Raw genomic sequence first — 20,567 nt, forward strand, 5'->3', positions numbered from 1 at the left:
ACGGGGGCTGCGGTGTAGACTCGCCCCGCAAGGCCGCTGCCGGGGCCTTCTCGCCCGCCGCTGCCCGCCCCGACCCCGACCCCGACCCCGGCCCGAGGCGCGGGCGTCCGTCCGCTCTCCGCCGGACCCTCGGGGCTCTGGCCTGGTCCCCCTCTGTGCACCGCCAGGCGCGGTAGGCGACCGCGCCCGGGACGTGCCTCGGCGTCGGGAGGGCACAGCTCCGCTTACGAGGGAGCCCGCCAGCTCCCCGACCCCGGGAGGCTGCAAAGCGGCAAAGCGGCAAGGCGGCGCGGGGCGGGCGGGGCGGGCCCGGGGAGGGGGCGCCCGAGGAGCTCGCGGCCACCCAGGCTGCCGGGGCCCGGCCAGGCGGGGCCGGGGGCGCGCTCGGGGCACGGCCGGGGCGGGGGGGCACCTGCCGGCGGCGGGGAGGCACTTGCTGGGGGGTGGGGGGGACACCTGCCGGGGGACGGGGGCACCTGCCGGGGGCGCGCTCGGGGCACGGCCGGGGGCGGGGGGCACTTGCCGGGGGACGGGGGCACCTGCCGGGGGACGGGGGCACCTGCCGGGGGGGGGGCACCTGCCGGGGGCGCGCTCGGAGCACGGCCGGGGGCGGGGGGGGTAGTTGCTGGGGGGCGGGGGGCACCTGCCGGGGGGCGGGGGCAGTGCGGGGGGTGCACCTGAGGAGCTCAGGGCGACCGAGGCTGCGGGGTCCCGGCCAGGCGGGGCCGGGGGGCGGGGGTCACTGCCGGGGGCGCGCTCGGGGCACGGCCGGGGGGCGGGGGGGGGGTCCCTGCCGGGGGCGCGCACGGAGGGCGCGGGTCCGGACCTGGCGTGGCGCGCCCGCCCGCCCGCCCCGGGGCTCCCCGCCCGCCCGGCCCCTCTCCGCCCCCGGGAGGGACCGAGGGAGGGCAGACGCCCGGCACCGCCCCCGCCCCGGCCCGGGCCCCGGCCGCGGCCGCCGAGAGCGACTGCAGGCGCCGCCCCGGAGCGGAGAAACCAGTTGGGCCGGTCGGGCGTGCGCAGGGCGAGGGCGCCGCGGAGGACGGGCGCCCGGGCGCAGGGCGCGGGGCGGGGGAGGGCGGGGAGCCCCTGGCGACGGGCGGGAGCCGGAGGAGTCGCCGCCGACTGGACACGCTGCCCGGCCCGGGGCCAGCCCCCGTGCGCCATGCAGCGCTAGCGCGGCCGCCGGGGCCGGGGCCGGGGCCGGGGCCGGGGCCGGGGCCGGGGCCGGGCGACGACGGCGGTGGCGGCGGCCAGGTGCGCAGCGAGCGCGCGGAGGGGCGCGCCCCCGACGGATGTCCCAGCCGGGGCCGGAGAGCGCCAGGTAAGGAGGCCCCCGGCTGCCCCCCCCCGCCCGGCCCGCGGTGCCCCCCAGCCGGCGGCCTCCGGGATCCGGGAAGCGGTGGCCGCAGCTGTCCGCGCCCTGCGGCTGCGGAGCCCGCCCCGGGGTGGGGGGGGACCAGGCGGGGGCCCGGGACACCGGGCGCGTCGGGGCTGGCAGCGCGGTGCAGGAGGCCGGGAGGCTTCACCTGCCGGGAGCACACGGGGCTCGCAGGTGGCGTCTGGGTGGTTTGGGTTGGCCGCGCACCTGTCTGCGGTTCAGCTTTGGGGGGCGAGCCTGGCAGGACCTGCGGGTCCTCCCGGGGGCGGGCGGGATGCTCTGGCTTCCCCGCAGGGTCGGCCGCCCCTCTCGAAGTCCCTAACCCTGACCCTTAGGGAGCCGATGCCAAGGTGCCCGGAAAAGACCTTACTTAGCCCCTAATGCGCGCGGCGCACCTGCGGGCGGGGATGGAGGGCGCGATCGCTTCCGCCGCGCCTGCGGCAGGACCAGCTGCCCTCCCCGCGCCTTCGAGAGCTGCAGGCCCGGGGTGATGAGGAAGGGGGACACTGGCCCCCGGGATGGCAGGGACGTCCCCGCAGCTCCCGTGGCACTGCCCCGGGCCGTCTCCTTCCCTCCCCGGGGGATGCCCCGCGCTGTCACTGGGCTGGCGTGCGTGCAGCCTGGCGGCGCCGGGGGTGCAGAGGGCGGGGGGTGCTTCCCCCCACTTCCCCCACGTCTTCCCCAAGTGGAAGAAAAAGCGTCTAGTCCGCCCAACTTCTCCGAGGGGGGTGCGCCCGGGCCCCGGAGCGTGGCCAATTGGCCGGCTGTGGGGGGGGGGGGGACGGGCGGTTAGAGGGGATGCGGGCCGCGAGGCAGGGGCCCTGCACCCCTACGGACCCCCCCGGACCCCCCCCCCCCGGTCCTCCCGGCTTCGCTCCCTTCCCGGAGGCCGCCCGGCCTGCGCCCCAGAAAGGATTCTCCGCAGCTTCGCGGTGCGCGGGCCTGCAGCGGGGTCCGGCCTCTGCTCCCGGGAGCTCGGCCAGGGCACCGGGCACACAGTAGGGCACGCGCGAAGGACGCTGCCCTTAGGAAGCAGGACTGCACGTGTGTGATCTAATCTCCAGGGATAGTAAATACAAGAGCATCTAAAAAAAAAAAAGGCACAGAAAATGGGAAGTCGTCTCGGGAGTACTTTTGTGTGAGATGTAAAATGCCTTTCCTTAATGCTGGGCCCATTGGTGGAGGCTTTATTTGAACCTCCTATAAATACCTTTACGTGCAAAAGATAATTGATGCTTATTAGCTGATTGCTTTCTGGGGGAGAAGTCTGCCTGCAATTACTCTCTGAATTTTCTTAATGACTTTCATTATGTAGTGGAGGCTTCCTTGTTTTAATTTTAGGTAAGGAAACCTTAACCACTGTCTTCTTTTGCCGCTTGCTGGTGGCGGTGCTCTGGTAATTCTTGGTGGCTCTGGGCATCTGTTACGGGGGGTGACAGAGGCGCATAGGGCTTAATACTGGTGGTGAACAAAAATGCCATCTGTGTGACAGCAGCTCTGGCCGTTTTTAAGCTTTGCTTCTGGCTTTTTTATTTTAAAGAAGATGCTTGCCAGTGTGCACTTGTTCTCTTAGTGACAGAACGAGGAGGTGGGTTTTTTGGTTTGTTTGTTTTAGATTTTGTTTTTATTTTTTTTTAAATAAATTTATTTTTTATTGGTGTTCAATTTATAGATTTTGTTTTTAAATGGAGACTTTACAATAAGATTTGGTGGGGTGCCTGGGTGGTTCAGTGGGCTAAGCATCCTGCTTCTGCTAGGGTCCTGGGATGGAGCAGGACATCCTTTGTGATCAGCTGGGAGTCTGCTTGTCCCTCCCCCTTTGCTCCCCTTCCCCTGCTCACTCTCTCTCTCATCCATGCACGTGCATGCACTCTCTCAAGTAAATAAATAAATAAAATCTTTAAATAAATACAGTAATGAGTTGGTAAAGCAAGTGGCTTAACGAAAAAGTCTGCCAGTGAAGGCAAATTTAATGCTGGCTCCGTGTTTCACCTGGATTTTAGTCTCTAGGATCTTAGCCTTCATGGCACCAACCAGCTCCTGCTCTAAGAGGTTTCTCACCCTCCCTGCCTGCCTTTCTTTTTTTCTTTCCATCCTTCCTTTCTTTTCCTTCCTTCTGAAAGCAAAGAGTAGTGGAAAACAAGTGAACTTAGGTTCCCACAGGTTTCATTCAGTTCTTTTACTTATTTGAGATTGTATGTGCTTTTAAGTTATATTTACTTTCTTAAAATTGACTAACCTTAGATAAATTCCTAATTTTTTTTTTTACGATTTTATTAATTTATTCATCAGAAACAGAGAGAGAGGGAGATAGAGACACAGACAGAGGGAGAAGCAGGCTCCATGCAGGGAGCCCGTGGAACTCGATCCCTGGTCTCCAGGATCAGGCCCTGGGCTGAGGGTGGGCGCTAAACCACTAGGCCACTGGGGCTGCCCAAATTCCTAAAATTTCTGAAGCTCAATTTCCTCAAATAAGGGTATTATCAACTTCCTTTAGTTGTTTCGAGAATTAAATGAGAGAACAGGTGACTGTCCCTTATCCACAGTATTGGTGTTCCAGGGTTCTTACTTTCTTCATTAAACTGATATTTTAAAAATAGTACAATGCCCAGGTGTTTGGTGTATCTTTAATATTTTATTGCCTTGCTGGTTTGAATTCCTTTTTAGTTTTTCATAGAGGACGTTCATGAAATCCAGATGATGCTTATAACTCTAGGGAGACTTGAATCTACTATTTACCTTTGCTCTTGTGAATGCAGAGGAACTTGCTTTTTAGTTACCAGAACAAGTTTTGTGGGGTCCATTCGTGTCACGTCTGTCTAAAGAAAGTGCCTTTAAAGTACCTTAAGCATATAATTTTATTTTTTATTTTATTTTTTTAAAAGATTTTATTTATTTATTTATTCATGAGACAGACAGAGAGAGAGGCAGAGACATAGGCAGAGGGAGAAGCAGGCTCCATGCAGGGAGCCCAACGCGGGACTCGATCCCGGGCCTGGGATCAGGCCCTGAGTCAGAGGCAGACACACAACCGCTGAGCCACCCAGGCGTCCCAAGCACATAATTTTAGATTTGCTTCTGTATTTGTTCCTAGATTCCTCTCCTGAGAAGTTTTTTGGGGGGCAGGGGGAGTCTTGTGAGTTTTTAGGTGTTTGTTGGCACCATTCAATTAGTTTAATTCTATTCATAATACCTGTAGGTGTTTTGTTACTTATTAAGATAAGTAAAAATTAATTTGCTGTCAGAGAGTTTTAATAACATAAAAAGAAGATAGCTTATCCTTTATTTTGTTAACCAAATTACTCCTGAAACCCCATTCCTGTGCCCAGCTAAAAAGAATGCCCAATCTAAGATCTTTTGAGGTCCTATGTTACCAAAGACCTGGCATGATGAAGAATCTAGAAAGCATGTATATATAGAAGTCTTGTTTCTTGTTCTTAGCAAACAGGAATTATTATCTGATCACTCAGAAATACATTAGTACTTTCCCTAATACTTTTTTTTTTTTTTTTTAAGATTTTATTTATTTATCCATGAAAGACACAGAGAGAGAGAGGCAGAGACACAGGTAGAGGCAGAAGCAGGTTCCAGACAGGGAGCCCGATGCAGGACTCAATCCTGAGACCATGGGATCATGCCCTGGGCCAAAGGCAGGCGCTCAACCGCTGAGCCACCCAGGCATCCCTTCCCTAATACTTCTAAATGCATTGTGCTTTTAAATAAATTGTTTCCCAAACACACACAATAGGAAATATGTTCAGTAAATGGTGCCCTTGGCACCCGGAAGCAGCAGTAAAACAGACCCTGGTGACATGTGCTTTGGAGTCCTTTGAACTAGCATGGAATCCCGGTCTCACTGCTCTCTTAGCCCATATAACCTAGGGCAAGTTACTTAATCCTTCGGGCTTCAGTTTTGTTTTTTTTTTTTCCCTGTAAAATGGAATAATAATAGTTGTGTGATGAGTTTCAAATGAGAAAATGAGTCTAGCTGAATTTAGCTTGGTGCAGAGCTCAATAAGACATAATCATTAATATTACTATTGTGTCAGGGCGCCCAAGTGGCATAGTTGGTTAAGCCTTTGACTCTTGGTTTAACTCAGGTCCTGATCTCAGGTGAATGAGACTGAGCCCTGCCTTGGGCTCCACACGCAGTGTGGAGTCTGCTTAAGACTCCTTCTCTCTCCCTCTGCTCGTTCCCCTGCCCTTGCTTGCATGTGCTTGCTCTCCAAAACAAAACACAAACAAAAAAAATTATTGTCATTGTTATCGTGCTCAGTAAATATTTATTGCTCATCCAGCAATTGCATTTCTCCTAGACTGTGTAGGAACCAGGAATCACTTTGCATGTTAGTATTTCTTTAGCAAACATAGGTGACTATTTGCACCAGGCACTGGCAAGGAAGAGTCCCCTAGGATAGGGGCGAGATTCTGAACCTCCACATCCAAGGCTTGACTTCTGGAGCATAAGTGTCTGGGGACAGCATGAAGTTCCGTGGTCCTTGGTGGCTTAGAGACATGCCACTCAGTCACAGTCACGAGGTCCTGGGTTCTCCTTCTGCACGGTGGAGGCTCTTGGGACATATACAGAAAGCATTTCTGTGCCTTCTTTACCACCGCCCCCCCTCCCCCCCCCCCCCCCCCCCGCTGCACCTCCTGTCAGCCTCTGTCCATTAAAAAAAAAAAATTACTCTTCCGTGTTCAAAACTCAGGAGTTTCTGGAACTTGAGTCTTCCTGAAAGGATCTGTGCTCTCTGCCGGTGTCTCTCATTTGCAGCACCTAGTAAGCAGTGCTAATCAGAGACCCTTAGTACAATCTCATTAATTCATTTACAAAATGCCTGAGGATCTTCTCCAGGCACTGTCCTGGATTTCCTCCCTGCTTCACTGAAGTCTGTGAGTTTTGCAGAGGGCCTGAGTTGTGGGTGGTTTGTTTAATTCCTTCTTTGGTTAGAAAGGAGCCCTGGTGTTCTCTTCCCCTCTGCTCTCTGGATGTTGTCCTTTGCAAGGGGAGGCGGTTGCCTAAGACCCTGGAGGGTGGCCCAGCCCACTTCCAGCCCCCAAGCTCTGTGTTCCTTATCAGTCTCCAGACTAGTGAATTTGCATTTAAGAAGGGAGAGCTGTGCCCCAAAGTTGGCTGTCAGTGTGGGAAAAGGCACTGACTCCTGGGGTGGGGGTGCGGAGGTCACCCTTGGCCTGGGGCAGCCCTTCAGTGTCGGATGGCCACCTCCCATTTGTGAGACGGAGAATCCTGTCACTTCTGCATTGAGTACATGTGTGTCCTGACCTTTGGCTAGTAGCTTTGGTCTTTATTTACAGGGCTGTCGTTGATGGCTTTGCCTCTTTGCTGAGTGACTTTCGTTCCACCGGACTTGAGGTTTGGTTTAGAGCACACAGTATTTGAAATCAGTTTTCTGACCTTTACTCAAGTTGAGCTGGAAAAGCCTCATTGGAACTCCTTGAGCAGCAAGCGTTGTCCTCCCACGGTCTCCCACTGTCCATTCTTGCTGTTGGGGAAGCTCCCACAAGTTGGGTGCATCATGTATTTTATAAAGCACGGCCTGAGAGATTCTTACTGTGTCTTCTAGGGATGCACTGAACTACTGAGACCATCCCCAGACATATGGATATACGATCTGTGGATCCAGAAGAAATGTTTGCTGATTTCTATAAGAAAATAGATAACTGTCTTGGGTGGTTTAAATATTCACTTACATGGGAAGATGGGTCAGAGTTTATATATTTCATGCTGGAAACTATGGGCCTTACCGCCACATCAGGAGTCAATTTCCAGGCTTCTAGCAAATGTTATATAAAAAAATTCTGGGGGTGCCTGGGTGGCTCAGTTGGTTAGGCATCTGCCTCCGGCTCAGGTCCTGGGATCAGCCCTGCATCAGGCTCCCTGCCTCTCCCTCTCCTCCCCCTGCCACTCCTCCCGCTTTTGCGCACGCGTTCTCTGTCAAATAAATAAAATTAAAAAACAAATTCTGGAACCTTATAAAACAAAGGAGGTGTGTAGGGTTCATCAGACAGGAGAGGTTGTGAGGATTATGTGAAAATATGTAGTCTATTTTTGGTAACAGAACTTCATGATCTCACCTTAGTGCAGAAGTTTATTTCAAGGGAATTTTGTTTTAGTTGTGGCAAAATATTTATAAAATTTGCTAGTTTTAGGGCAGCTTGGGTAGCTCAGCGGTTTAGCGCCGTCTTCAGTTCAGGGCGTGATCCTGGAGACCCGGGATCCAGTCCCACATCAGGCTCCCTGCATGGAGCCTGCTTCTCCCTCTGCCTGTGTCTCTGCCTCCCTCTCTCTCTGTGTGTGTGTCTCTATGAATAAATAAATAAAATCTTTTTTAAAAATTTTGCTAGTTTTAGTTTTTAGCTTTTAAGGTTTTTAAATTTTAAATTTAAAATATATACTATATATACTATATATTGGCAAATGTATATACTGGTGCTCATCACATCGCCTGCCCTCCTAAGTGCCCTTCACCAGTGACTCCATCCTCCACCCACCTCCCCTTTTGTGACCCTCTGTTTCCTTCCAGGTGTCAAGAGTCTTTCATGGTTTTTCTTCCTCTCTGATTTTTTCCCACTCAGTTTCCCCTCCTTCCCTTGTGGTCCTTTTCACTATTTCTTAGACTCCACGTATGAGTGATACCATATGATAATTGTCTTTCTCCGATTGACTTACTTCACTCAGGATAATACCCTCCAGTTCCATCCATGTTGAAGCAAATGGTGGGTATTCATCCTTCCTGACGGCTGAGTAATATTCCATTGTGTACATAGACCACATCTTCTTTATCCATCCATCTGTCAAAGGGCATTGAGACTCCTTCCACAGTTTGGCTGTTGTGGACATTGCTGCTGTGAACATTGGGGTGCAGTTGTCCTGGTGTTTCACTCCATCTGTATCTTTGGGGTAGATTTGCCTTTTTTTTTTTTTAAGATTTTATTGATTTATTTATTCATGAGAGAGACACAGAGAGAGAGAGAGAGAGAGAGGCAGAGACACAGGCAGAGGGAGAAGCAGGCTCCATGCAGGGAGCCTGATGTGGGACTTGATCCTGGGTCTCTAGGATCAGGCCCTGAGCCGAAGGCAGACGCTGAACCGCTGAGCCACCCGGACTGCCCAGATTTGCCATTTTTAAATGTGAATTCAGTGGCATTAAGCATCTTCAGAGTATCAGGCAACAATCATCACTGTCCATTTCTGAATTTTTTCATCATCCCATTCTGATACATCGTACCTTATAAACAGTAGCTCCCCATTTCCTCTCCCCACAGCTAATAATCTCTATTCCACTTTGTCCCCATGAAAATAAGTTTGTCCTTTTGCAACTGGCTTATTTCACCCAGCACAATGTCCTCCTGGTTCATCCGTGTTTTAGCAGATACCAGAGTTCCCTTCCTTTTCAAGGCTGAATAATCACGGTGTATACACCACATCTTGTTTATCTGTTCATCCATTGACAGACCCTTGGGTTGGGTCCACCTTTGGCTATTGTGAATAATGTTGCTATGAACATAGGCAAATACGTATTTGTTCGTTCATAGGAGTTTTTGAGATCTTATTTGGTTTTGTGACATTTATCTTTCTATGAAAGTGACTAGGATGGGCAGGCCCGATTTCCTCCCAAACACCTCCTCCCATACCAGCTTGGAGATAATGTGCGGAACTGCAGGGAGGATGGTTGCATGGAGGGCGTGTGAAGGGCATGACACGCTTCTCCTTTTCACCTGCAGCTGCTCTCGTGAAGCTGGTCCATGGAGTGGCCGACACTCTGCCCTGTGCCAGCGCAGGCATAAAAATCTCAGGAGGCCTGGCTCTACATTCTGGAGGCCTCTGCAGACCACAGCTGTCTTCCAGGACGACATTCTGTAGTAGAGAAAAAAATCCTTCACTTTCCCCCAGAGTTGACTTGGATTAAAACGAATGGGGTTTTTTGGTGGAAGGAGTGGAAGAAGGTGAGAGAAACTGATATTTAAATGTTTGAAAAATTGAATACTTAATAGAGTACAGTTCGACCTTAGGAGTAGAATCCATGGTTTTCAAGATAAGCTTCAAGGCCAAAGGTCAGTTATAGACTGGGGATTGGCCCCACATAGCACCTAATGTGTCCTTTAGGATCACTTGGACCAACACTCTTTTTGAAGCCCAAGGACATTTGCTCAGAATTTTCCCATGTTGCATCTTTGTAATAATAGCACAGAAAGAACAGAAGCTTTTCTTAGATGATTAGAATCAGTCTATTAGGTTAAAGGTATCTTAATCTATATTTTCTAAGGATCAACAGACTCTCAGTTTATGTTCAGACTGTGAAAAGGTAGCCAAAAAAAAAAAAAAGGATTTTCATGTTTTGAAACCAAGTTTTCTTTTCTAAGTGGGAAAAAAAAAATTCTTCAGACTAAGCCCAAATACCACCATCCTTAGGTATATTCCCTCTTCCTGTCCTATGCTGGTCACAGTCACAAAAACGGTATTGGGGCTGCCATGGCTGATTTCTTTTTTTTTTTTTTTAAGATTTTATTTATTTATTCATGAGAGACAGAGAGAGAGAGAGGCAGAGGGAGAAGCAGGCTCCACGCAGGGAGCCCAACGTGGAACTTGAACCCGGGTCTCCAGGATCACGCCCTGGGCCAAAGGCAAGGGCCAAACCGCTGAGCCACCCAGGGATCCCCTACTATGGCTGATTTCTCCGAGCTTCAAAACTTTTTTTGGTCTAGCTCAACTTAAGATTTTTAGACTTTTTAAAAAATCAATCTTAGACTTCAACCCTTCCATAGAGAAACATGGTGAACATTCTCAAAAGTCAATTTGAGAATCTCAGACTGTGCGAATGGTGGATACATAGCAACTAATGTGTCCTTTAAGATCACTTGGACCAACACTGTTTTTGAAGCTGAAGGACATTTGCTCAGGCTTTGTCTCCTGCTTAACTCATGGTCTCCCTTCCTGAGTTCTCTGGCCAAAGACGTACACTCCTGGTTTCTCCTAGACAGCTTTCTGTCTCCTCGGGCATTCCACAGAGTGGACCCTCTTCCTTAGCCTCAGAGGCCTCATTTATCCATCCTGCCAGTTGCCCACCAGATATTAAGAGGCACATCCTGTGTGCCAGGCACTTGGCATCCGTCGGTGAATCCAGTAGACGAAGAGCCTGCCCTCCTGGAGCTCACCTTCTAGAGGAGGGAGAGAGAGAGAGAACATAGCTACTGACAGTGGTAAAGGGGTAAATGATGTGGTATATCTGAAGATAAGCACTAGTGGTGATAAAAAGAGAAAGCTGAACAGAGTAGAGGGGTTTGGGGGAGGGGGTCTGGGGAACGGGATGCAGTTGTAGCATGGAGAAGGTGACATTTGAGCAAAGGCTTAGCAGGGAGAGGGGGAACCATGAGGATCTGGGAGCAGAGTGTCCTGGACAGAAGGGACCGATTTCTCTGCGCAGAGGCCCTAATGTCCAGGCACTTGACTCCTGATTTGTCTGATGAAGCCAGTGAACAGGTGGTTGGCTGTTCCTCAAACCTGTGAGTGCGAGGGGTATGGGAGGAGAAGCTGAGAGCAGCAGGAAGGGGAGCCCCCACCATGCAGGGCTTTCCTGGTGCGTGAGGACCTTGGCTTTGACGTTGCGCAGGGTTGGGGGGCGGTTGGCTCAGGATGTTGCTCACTGGAGTAGCGTGACCTGTGGGCTGGTTGCATTTTAAAAGGGTCATTGTGGTTGCTGTGCGGAGATGATGGAGGAGGTGGTCCCAGGCAGGGAGACCAGGTAGGAAGCTGACCCAGGTGAACTGTGGATGGAGGCTTGGACCTGAGCGAGCTGCGGGAGAAAGAGAAAGCTGTGGGTATACTTAACAGGTAGAGCCAACAGGACTTCCAGACAGACTGGCTATGGGGTGCTAGAGAAAGAGGAGCCAAAGATAACTTTCTTGGCAGAGCCTGGGCTGCAGATGGAAATCTGAGTTTCAAAGTGCTGTAAACTCAGTGGGCTGTGTTCAGGTCACTCACAATAAGTTATAAAGAAGCTCTTCAGAAATATATGTATATTTATGTAAAGTTTTGGTCCAGAGAGCATTACCTTTGCTTATCCTCAGAGCATGTGTTCCTACTTTGGTGCAGGCAGAGGACTGGTGTTAGAAAAAGGAAATGGGGGAATCCCTGGGTGGCTCAGTGGTTCAACGCCTGCCTTTGGCCCAGGGCATGATTCTGGGGTCCCGGGATTGAGTCCTGCATCAGGCTCCCTGCATGGAGCCTGCTTCTCCCTCTGACTGTGTCTCTGCCTCTCTCTCTATGTCTATCATGAATAAATAAATAAAATCTTAAAAAAAAAAGAAAAAGGAAATGATTTGCACAAAGCAGAGGCCTTTACTGGAAGGAGATGGTCTGTAATCCACAGGATTTGTGGGGTCAGGGAGCCTCTGCTGTGAGGGAAGTCTGTGCCTCCAGGGCTGCTGTCAAAGCTGCTGCCCCCCTTGCTGTGTGTTGATGACTTGGGAAGGCAAGCTCTTCCCAACCCTCCAATGCAGGTAGCTGCCTCCATCTCCATCTATATGTTGTCTTTTTTTTTTTTTTTTTTTTTTTTTTTTTTTTTTTTTTAGAGAGAGAGTGAGAGCAAGTGTGGGGTGGTGAGGGGCAGAGAGAACCTCAAGCAGACTCCCCACTCAGTGTGGAGCCCAAGGCGGGGTTCCATCTTACTCCCTGGGGATCATGACCTGAGCAGAAACAAGAGTTAGAGGCTTAACCAACTGAGCCACCCAGGTGCCCCCACCCCTCACCACGTTGTCTTTCTTTTAAATGGCTTTATGGAGATATAAATCACATATCATATTATTCATCTTTTTAAAGGGTTCAGTCCAGTGGTGTTTAGGATGTTTACAGAGTTGTGCAACCATCGCCATAGTCTAATTTAGAACCTTTTCATTATGTAAAAAAAAGAGATCCTGTACCTGTTAGCAGCCCCCATGTTCTCTCCTCCCCTCAGCTCCTGGCAACCTCCAGTCTGTTTTCCAACTCTGGATTCAATGTATTTACCTATCTGGACGTTTTGCATAAATGGAATCATATAACATCTGTTCTTTTGTGATTGATTCCTTTTGCTTAGCAGAATATTTTCTTTTTTTAAGGATTTAAAAAAAAAATCTATTCAAGAGCATGAGAGAGCGCACAGGGATAGGAACAGAGTGGGAGAGGGACAAGCAGACTCCACACTAAGCATGGAGCCTGACTTGGGGTTTGAGCTCATGACTCTGAGATCATGACCTGAGCCCAGACCAAGAGTTGGACATTTAATGGACTGAGCCACCCAGGCGCCCCTGAGCAAAATGTTTTCATAATGCTTTACCTAGCATATCAACCACATTGTAACGTGTATCAGTATTTAATTCCTTTTCCTTTGCTGAACACACAAGCTACTTTTGTACATGATGCATTCTTGAAGAAAAACACAGGAAATGGAAATGTTAGTCACAAACAGATTGACTCTCGTGTTACAAGGGAATTGTTTGTGTCCAGACAGCTAAGTGTGTGTGTGTGTGCGTGTGCACACACATGTGCATGCATTAGTTTGCTCTCTTTCACAGTTGAATACAAACCATTTGGAACCTGTGAATGCACCTAAAGACCAGTGGCTTTCTGGTGTCCTAATGGTTTTCTTTCATTCAATGATTCAACAATTACTTATCAGATCCTCACTATGTTCCAGGGCCTGTGCCAGGAAACGGTGGTTAATAGAAGGATGAAAAAGGCATACATGGTCCTCCTCTGTGTGGAGCTTATAAGGGTCGATGGGGCGTGGGATGGCAGGAGTAGATATTAAGTAAAATATTGGACAAAAGAGATATGAAACAAACTGATACCAGAATTATAATCTACGATAAGCACTTGAAGGAAAATAAGACACTATTAAGAAAATAATGAGATCTGGGGTACCTGGGTGGCTTAGGGTTAAGCAACTGCTTTCGGCGCAGGTCATGGTCCTGGGGTCCTGGGATCAAGCCCCACATCAGGCTCTGGTGTCTGCTTTTTCTGTCTACCCCTTCCTCCTGCTTGTGATCATGCTCTCTCTTCTCCCTCTCAAATAAATAAATAACATCTTAAAAAAAAATGAGATCCTACTTGAAAAAGCCCCTGAGGAACCCAGATGGCTGTCGATGGCTGAATGGATAAACAAAATGTGGTGTATCCTTACAGTGGAATGTTATTCAGTCTTAAAAAAATAAAATAAAATCTCACACACGCTGTAATATGAGTGAAACCCTGATGTTTAAAGAGTCCCAGTCCCAATGGACACCTCCAATATCTATAGACCCAAACCTGGACAATACATATTCCAGAACATACTCCAGATTTTGAGGAGTTCTTCTGTTTCTCTTGGAATGTACTCTTGCTATATGCGGCCTGTACTAACCACAGTTCCTGGCACCATGTTTGAATGTATGGCTATAGTGGACCCTGTTCTTAATGACACCTTTGAAGGTCATTTCTTTCACTTTTCTTTTTTTTAAGATTTTATTTGTTTATTCATGAGAGACACAGAGAGAGGCAGAGACAGACACAGGCAGAGGGAGAAGCAGGCTCCCTGAAGGGAGCCAGATGTGGGACTCGATCCTGGGTCCCCAGGATCACGCCCTGAGCCAAAGGCAGATGCTCAACCACTGAGCCACCCAGGCGTCCCCATTACTTTCACTTTTAATGCTGACTTTACAGAGCTATGGCCATGTTAGAAATAGTGTTGCCCTTCAGATATTGACTATTTAGTGGGGGAATCCTACAAAAACAGATCTAAAGTACAAGGAAGTGATGGTTTTCACACAAGGTAAGAAATAAGACACCTGCCTTTCTGATGGCAGGTACGTGCAGCAGGTCCTGTTTTTCTGTTTTCCGTATTCACTTTTATGAAGAATTTTTTTATGTCTATGCAATAAATACTATAGATCCCTTTAGAATATTTTTCAAATTAGAAATGAGGCCTTTTTATTTTAAATGTTTTTTCCTTGTATTTTGAGAAAATTTAAATCAATGGAAAAAATAATACCAACCTTCATGTACCTAACCACTGAAGTTTGACAAAATTTGAAGAGGTTTTAAATGAAAGGAATATTTTTTTTAAAGTTAAAAATTGGTAAAGCCGTACAATCAATAAGGCATTAAACCAGTTTTGAAAAAGAGGCTCCCAGGGTAGCCCCCGTGGCCCAGCGGTTTAGTGCCGGCTTCAGCCCAGGGTGTGATCCAGGAGACCCCAGATCGAGTCCCACGTCCGGCTCCCTGCATGGAGCCTGCTTCTCCCTCTGCCTGTGTCTCTGCCCCCCCTGCCCCGTGTGTGTGTGTGTGTGTGTGTGTGTGTGATGGAATGAATAAATAAAATTTAAAAAAAGAAAAAGAAGCTCCTAGCAGGACCCAGCCAGAATAACAAAAGGAAATCTATGGTGTGTCCCCTGCTACCCAGCATCAGTGCTCTGGTGGGACTTTATGCTTACTTTTTATCAGATAAAGTTGTATTTTATATATCGGTTCCTTGGCATGTGTCATAAGGAAATCAGTAAGCATAATATGGCTTTAATTGTACTTGTCAGAGGACTAGGAGCATAAGTGTTGGTGACCGCTGCAAGAACAAAGGTCCATCTGATCATCAAGTAAAATTTTGTTTGCTGCAGTGTCTTAGGAGTGGTACAATGATCCTTAGAGTGCTCTTACAATTTATTAATGTCACAAAGTTCATGGTCTTCCAATTTTTACGTTAGAAAACGTCAAATCTTTCAAAACAATGTATTTTTTAAAGATTCTATTTATTTGAGAGAGCAAGAGTGAGAGCAAACAGGGGGAGGGAGAGGGAAAATGAGCAAAATTCCCAGCTCTTCCTATTTATGGTACGTTTACTGGATCCTTCCCTCCCCGACCTCTGCCCACATTGACCTCCACTTAATAAGTGACCCTGAGATTTCTATTTTATTTCTTTGCTTGTTTCCTGGACGGGTGCCCGTCCGATCTTTAGACCGACTCTGAGCAGCCTACATTTGCCCATTTCCTTAGTAGTGAAATTAAAATGGCAGAGTGATTAGTACTTTGTGATCTGGCGTTGGGATAGATTCTTTTTTTTAAAAGATTTTCTTTTTTAGGGGCGCCTGGGTGGCTCAGTCAGTGAAATGTCTGCCTTCAGCTCAGGTCATGTGGGGTCCTGGGATCCAGCCCCCCATCAGGCTCCCTGCTCAACGGAAAGCCTGCTTCTCCTTCCCCACCCTGCTCGTGCTTTCTCTCTCTCTCTCTCTCTCTCTCTCTCAGATAAATACATAAAATCTTTTTTTAAAAATGATTTTTATTTTATTTTACTTTTCTTAAAGATGTTATTTATTCATTCATAAGAGACACAAAGAGAGAGAGAGGCAGAGACACAGGCAGAGGGAGAAGCAGGCTCCATGCAGGGAGGCTGATGTGGGACTCGATCCTGGGTCTTCAGGATCAGGCCCTGGGCCGAAGGCGGCACTAAACTGCTGAGCCACCCATGGTCCCCTAAAAAAAGATTTTAAAAAAAGTAATCTCTACACCTAGTGTGAGACTTGAACTTGCAACCCCGAGATCAAGAGTCACATGCTCCACCAATTGAGGCAACCAGGTGCCGCTGTGACAGATTCTTATAAAGTCCAGGCTATTGTTTAAGGAGGAAAGCACTTAATGCAAAGAGAAAGGCTGACAATGATGTATTTGATTATTAAAATACTTTCAGTAGGAAAGGAATGTTTTCATTCCTGAGATTAATGGTGCAGTCGCTTCTACTAATGTTACCTGATTTGAAATGTCATTTCCCTCTTAGCTGGAATTCTTTTTTTTTTTTTTCTTAAGATTTTATTTATTTATTCATGAGAGAGAGAGAGAGAGAGAGTGGGGCAGAGACACAGGCAGAGGGAGAAGCAGGTTCCCTGCAGGGAGCCCGATGCGGGCCTCGATCCTGGGACTCCAGGGTCCTACCCTGGGCCTGAGGCAGGCACTAAACCACTGGGCCACCCGGGCTGCCCTTAGCTGAAATTCTAATGGGACCGAGCACAAGCCTCTGTCTCAGGGTCCCCACATGTACCGTGTTCTTTGCCTGTGACTCCCTTCCCCCCTTACCTGCCGAGCAGGTGCTACTTCCTCCTGGAAGACTTCGGATCCTCCACCTCCCAGGTCAAAGTGAAGGCCCCCCCGTTTGTTCTGGTCCGTTGCTGTACATTCCTGACCCCGAACTCGCCACCTCACAGAGATGGCAGCTAGCTTTGATTTCCTGTGCCATCTCCGCTTGATTTAGTGGTGGTTACCTAGACACTGCTTTTCAAAGAACCGTCCGAGAGCAGCAGCAGCAGCAGTAGCAGCCACAGCCTTACTGAATTGGAAACTCGGGAGGTCGGGCCCAGCCATCGTGTCTGAACAGAACTTTCAGGTGATTCTGACGCTGGCTCTAGGTTGAGCACTGTTGACCTAGAAGTTTCTGGTGAGTAGAATTCTGAAGTCACGTCCGGGCAGGGCAGGGCAGGGCAGGCCACGATAGGATTCCCTAGTGATCTGCCTCACCTTGAGCAGGTGAGAGGCAGGACAGGTGTGGGCCCGAGGTGGTGCCATCCTTAAGGGTGTTGTAATCACGGGTCTATGTGTCTCTTCGCTCGGCTGTCACCTCCATGAGAAGACACCTGCTCCCAGATGTGACCCAGCCCCCAGCACAGTGTTTACCGTGTAGTAGCTGTTCTACAAGGATGTGTGAAAAGGGAGAGTCTCAGACATACTCCTTTTTCCACACTTAGAGGCACGAGAATTAGCTGCCATCGTTGGAAGATGTTCTCTGAGAGCAAATGTTGAAGCTGGTTGTTTTTGTAGTGATCTAGGGTCAGAAGAACCACCGGCGGCCTGATCAAGTGAACATTATGGCTTCAGTGCTTTGGTAAGATGCCAGGAGAGAATAACCATGTCCTTGGATTGTATTACTTATTAAAACAGTCACAAACAAAAGTTGGTATTTAAGATGCTTAGCACCGAATTCTGGTACATATTGCCATCCTTTGCAAATGCCACAAAATACCAGGAGTTATTTTTAGTTAGCTCCCACTTGGGGAAAAGTGGGCTCTTATGACATCTTGATTTGGAGAAGAGATCTTTTTACTAATGATACTTGGAAGCTTCTAGACCATTCCGTAACTCGGAGCTATCATGTACTTGCATACGAAGGAAAAACAGCTAACACCAATATCCACTCACTGCTGGGGGTTCTATCTTTATCATCAAAAGACAAAAAAAAGCTAATAGGTTTTCAAGATCTGTAGACTATATTGGGGTTAGGACAACGACAGTTGTCTCCTAGGTCTGGTTTTACTCAGCCAATTCTAGATGCTTGTCCACGAAGCCAGAACGTGAGAAAGTCGAAGCGATTTATGAGACTCTTACCCCGGGTTGGTTATGAACTTTCAAGACCCAAACCAGGCCCTGGCTTTATTAAAGACTGCAAAAGCATCCCTAACCTAATCAACGGGGGCGATTTGGGGCCCTAGGGGATGTGTTAGGTTGTCACAACTCAGGGGGTGCTACTAACATTGACAACACCCCAGGGACGCTGCTAAATACCCCACAACGCACAGGGCTGCTTGCACGACAAGGTGTCCCACCCGAAACGTGTAGGCTGGGGCTGAGCAATCTCTCCCCACACCATGGACAGGAGTCGCCCGAGACACTGGTTCCCCAGGACTCAGTCCCAGCGTGCTTCTGCTTCCCTGGGGAAATGTTCCCCATTTCTGTGGCTTTCACTACCATCCACACGCCAGTTCCTGCGGAGTGTCTAGCCTGTGCTCTCCGCTTGTGGATCGCCAGAGCAGTACGGTCACAGGGCATCTAGGGCTGACCGCCCCCCACCCCCCAACCTGTTCAGAGGAGGACTCCTCTCCAGCTGGTGCTAAAGCCAGACACCTAGATTTGAATCGTGACACCCTCCTCCCCCACATTGTATGCCTCCACCTCCATTTCCTTTTTTTTAAGGATTTTATTTATCTCTTTGAGATAGAACATGAGCCGGGGGGTGAGGCAGAGGGAGAGGGAGATGCAGGCTTCCCCCTGAGCAGGGAGCCTGATGTGGGGCTCGATCCCAGGACCCTGGAGTCCTGGCCTGAACCGAAGGCAGATGCTTAACTGCCTGAGCCACCCAGGCACCCCTCGATCTCCATTCCAATCCATCTCTTAGATCTGCTGCTTCTACCTCCATAGGGTCTTGAGTCCACCCGATTGTCTCCAGTGCCACCCCCTCCTGGGCCATCATCCCCCCAGAGTCCCCTAATGATGTCTCCATTCCCAGCCATTGCAGCCACGCAGGTCCTGGAGCACGTGTGTGCCCGGCTGCATCACCATTGCACTGGTGACATTCACCTCCGTCCCGAGGCTTAGCAGGCCCAGCCTGTGTGCTCCTGCCGGCTTCACGCTTGTCCTGCTTCAGCTTCTGGAGCATAAGGAGCCCTTTCCTGCCCTGGGCCGGGCACATTTGTTGCTTTCTCGCCTGAAAAGCTGTCCCCCGCAAGGACACCTTATCTTTTGCGTTTGGGCTCAGGGGTCATCTCATCTCATCTCTGACCACCCCCTATCAAAGCAGGGCTGTCCTGGGGTAAGCCCCTCGCTCTCTTTCTCGTCCCTTCGTTTGCTTGTGGGATGATTGGCGTGCTGCTCCCCGAGTCTGGAAGCTTCCTGAGAAGGGACCACCTCTGTCCTGCTCTCTAGAGCTCAGGGGCCCAGGGAATGGCTGAGGCTTGTTGTCTGATCACTATTTGGGGGATGCTGGTAGGCGTGGTTGCTGCCTGGGGGGCTGGGTGAGTGAAGGGAGACCAGCCTGCAGGGGCGAGGGAGGGGGTGGAAAAATGTCAGGCTGGAACACAGAGAAGGGAGTCATTCACTCAGTTCTCAGATGTTCAGGAAGCTTCCCAGGAGGGTATTTACACTGGAGGACAGTCTTGGCGAATGACTGGGGCTTCCCCAGGTTCAGGAAGTGATGAAAAGCTTCACTTGGGCCGGGGAAAATACTTGAAAGTAAATGGAGCCTAAAGAAATTCTGGCCTCTGACTTGGCCACACGTGGTTGCGACGGGCCATCGGGAAAGTGGCTACTTCCACGGTGTAGACCTCTGTCTTCTCAAACGTTATGGTGCGTGTGGATTCCGGGGGGATCTTATGAAAATGTGATTTCAGGGTTGGTTGGAAGGTGAAATTCTGCAGTTCTCACAAGCTCTGGGTGATGCGGATGCTGCAGGCCTGCGGGGCTGGCTTCGTGTTGAAGGGCAGCCCTGTCCTCACGTGCCCTTTGGTAATGGTAGGAGACATGACTTCTGTGTTCTCTCCGATGCTTAATTTTCTTCTAGACCTTCCCATGGAACACAAAGAGAGGCATCTGTTGGCTTCATTTTAGGCAGCATCTACCAGCTGTATTTGATGACTTTAAAGTTCTGGTTCCCTGGGCTTACCTAGGTTATTTTTTTATTTTTTATTTTTTGGCTTACCTATGTTATTAAAGGAAGTAGAGACCTAAGCAGGGTTGCTTCTGAGTCCCTATGCTCAATACTGTTACCTGTCGTCAAGGGACCACGGTGAGCATGTTAGTACTCTGTTAAATATAAATCTGCTGAACTATTACTCAGCCTGCATTCCTCTGGGTGCGCTCGCCTGTAATCTGCACGTTATCTATTTTATGGTTTCTCTGCAGCACATTTGTTACTCGGACAGTCTGTTCTCTGCCACTTGTCATACTTTTGGGCAACCCCCGCCCCCACCGCCTCCCCTATCAGCCTGTGTATCTTTAGAAAAGGCAAACTAAAAAAAAAAAAAGAAAAGGCAAACTAGTGTTAATCCAGGCCAGTCATCATTCAGAGGGTGCATCTGTTTTTCTTGAAAGAGGCGCATCACAGTCCAGGCTGAAACAAATGGATTTCACATGATCTGGAACCTGCCTTAAGATGTATAAATCAGCAATGGCTGAGGAGTTGTGTATGTGTGTGTGTGTGTGTGTGTGTGTGTGTGTGTGTGTGTTGGGGGGCTGTTCAGTGTTCTTGGGGTTGTAATAAAGGAAGTTCTCAAACTTGGCTGCACAATGGAATCACCTGGGGAGCATCTGTGAGTCCCCCCTGGGAGGATGGGGGGGGCAGGGGTCACCCCAGTGGGGTACACCTGGGGGGATTCTGGTGCATAGCGGAGGCAGAGAATA

At 49.8% G+C, this 20,567-nt stretch overlaps 1 protein-coding gene across 2 annotated transcripts in view; it reads left to right on the plus strand.

Moving 5' to 3' along the window:
- The first annotated feature begins 1,181 nt into the window (after positions 1-1,181).
- ATP8B1 (ATPase phospholipid transporting 8B1) overlaps positions 1,182-20,567 on the plus strand; it is a 122,957-nt gene continuing 103,571 nt past the window's right edge. The window contains exon 1 of one of the 2 annotated variants that reach the window (XM_077891868.1): positions 1,182-1,324. Coding sequence is in view for 1 of the 2 variants with exons in the window: in XM_077891858.1 (XP_077747984.1) it covers positions 1,296-1,324 (29 nt within the window). In the remaining variant the exon portion in view is untranslated. The remainder of the gene's footprint in view (positions 1,325-20,567) is intronic. The other variant, XM_077891858.1, reaches the window with a different exon arrangement.

The sequence above is a fragment of the Canis aureus genome, chromosome 1, assembly GCF_053574225.1.
Source record: "Canis aureus isolate CA01 chromosome 1, VMU_Caureus_v.1.0, whole genome shotgun sequence".
Taxonomy (NCBI): Eukaryota; Metazoa; Chordata; class Mammalia; order Carnivora; family Canidae; genus Canis; species Canis aureus.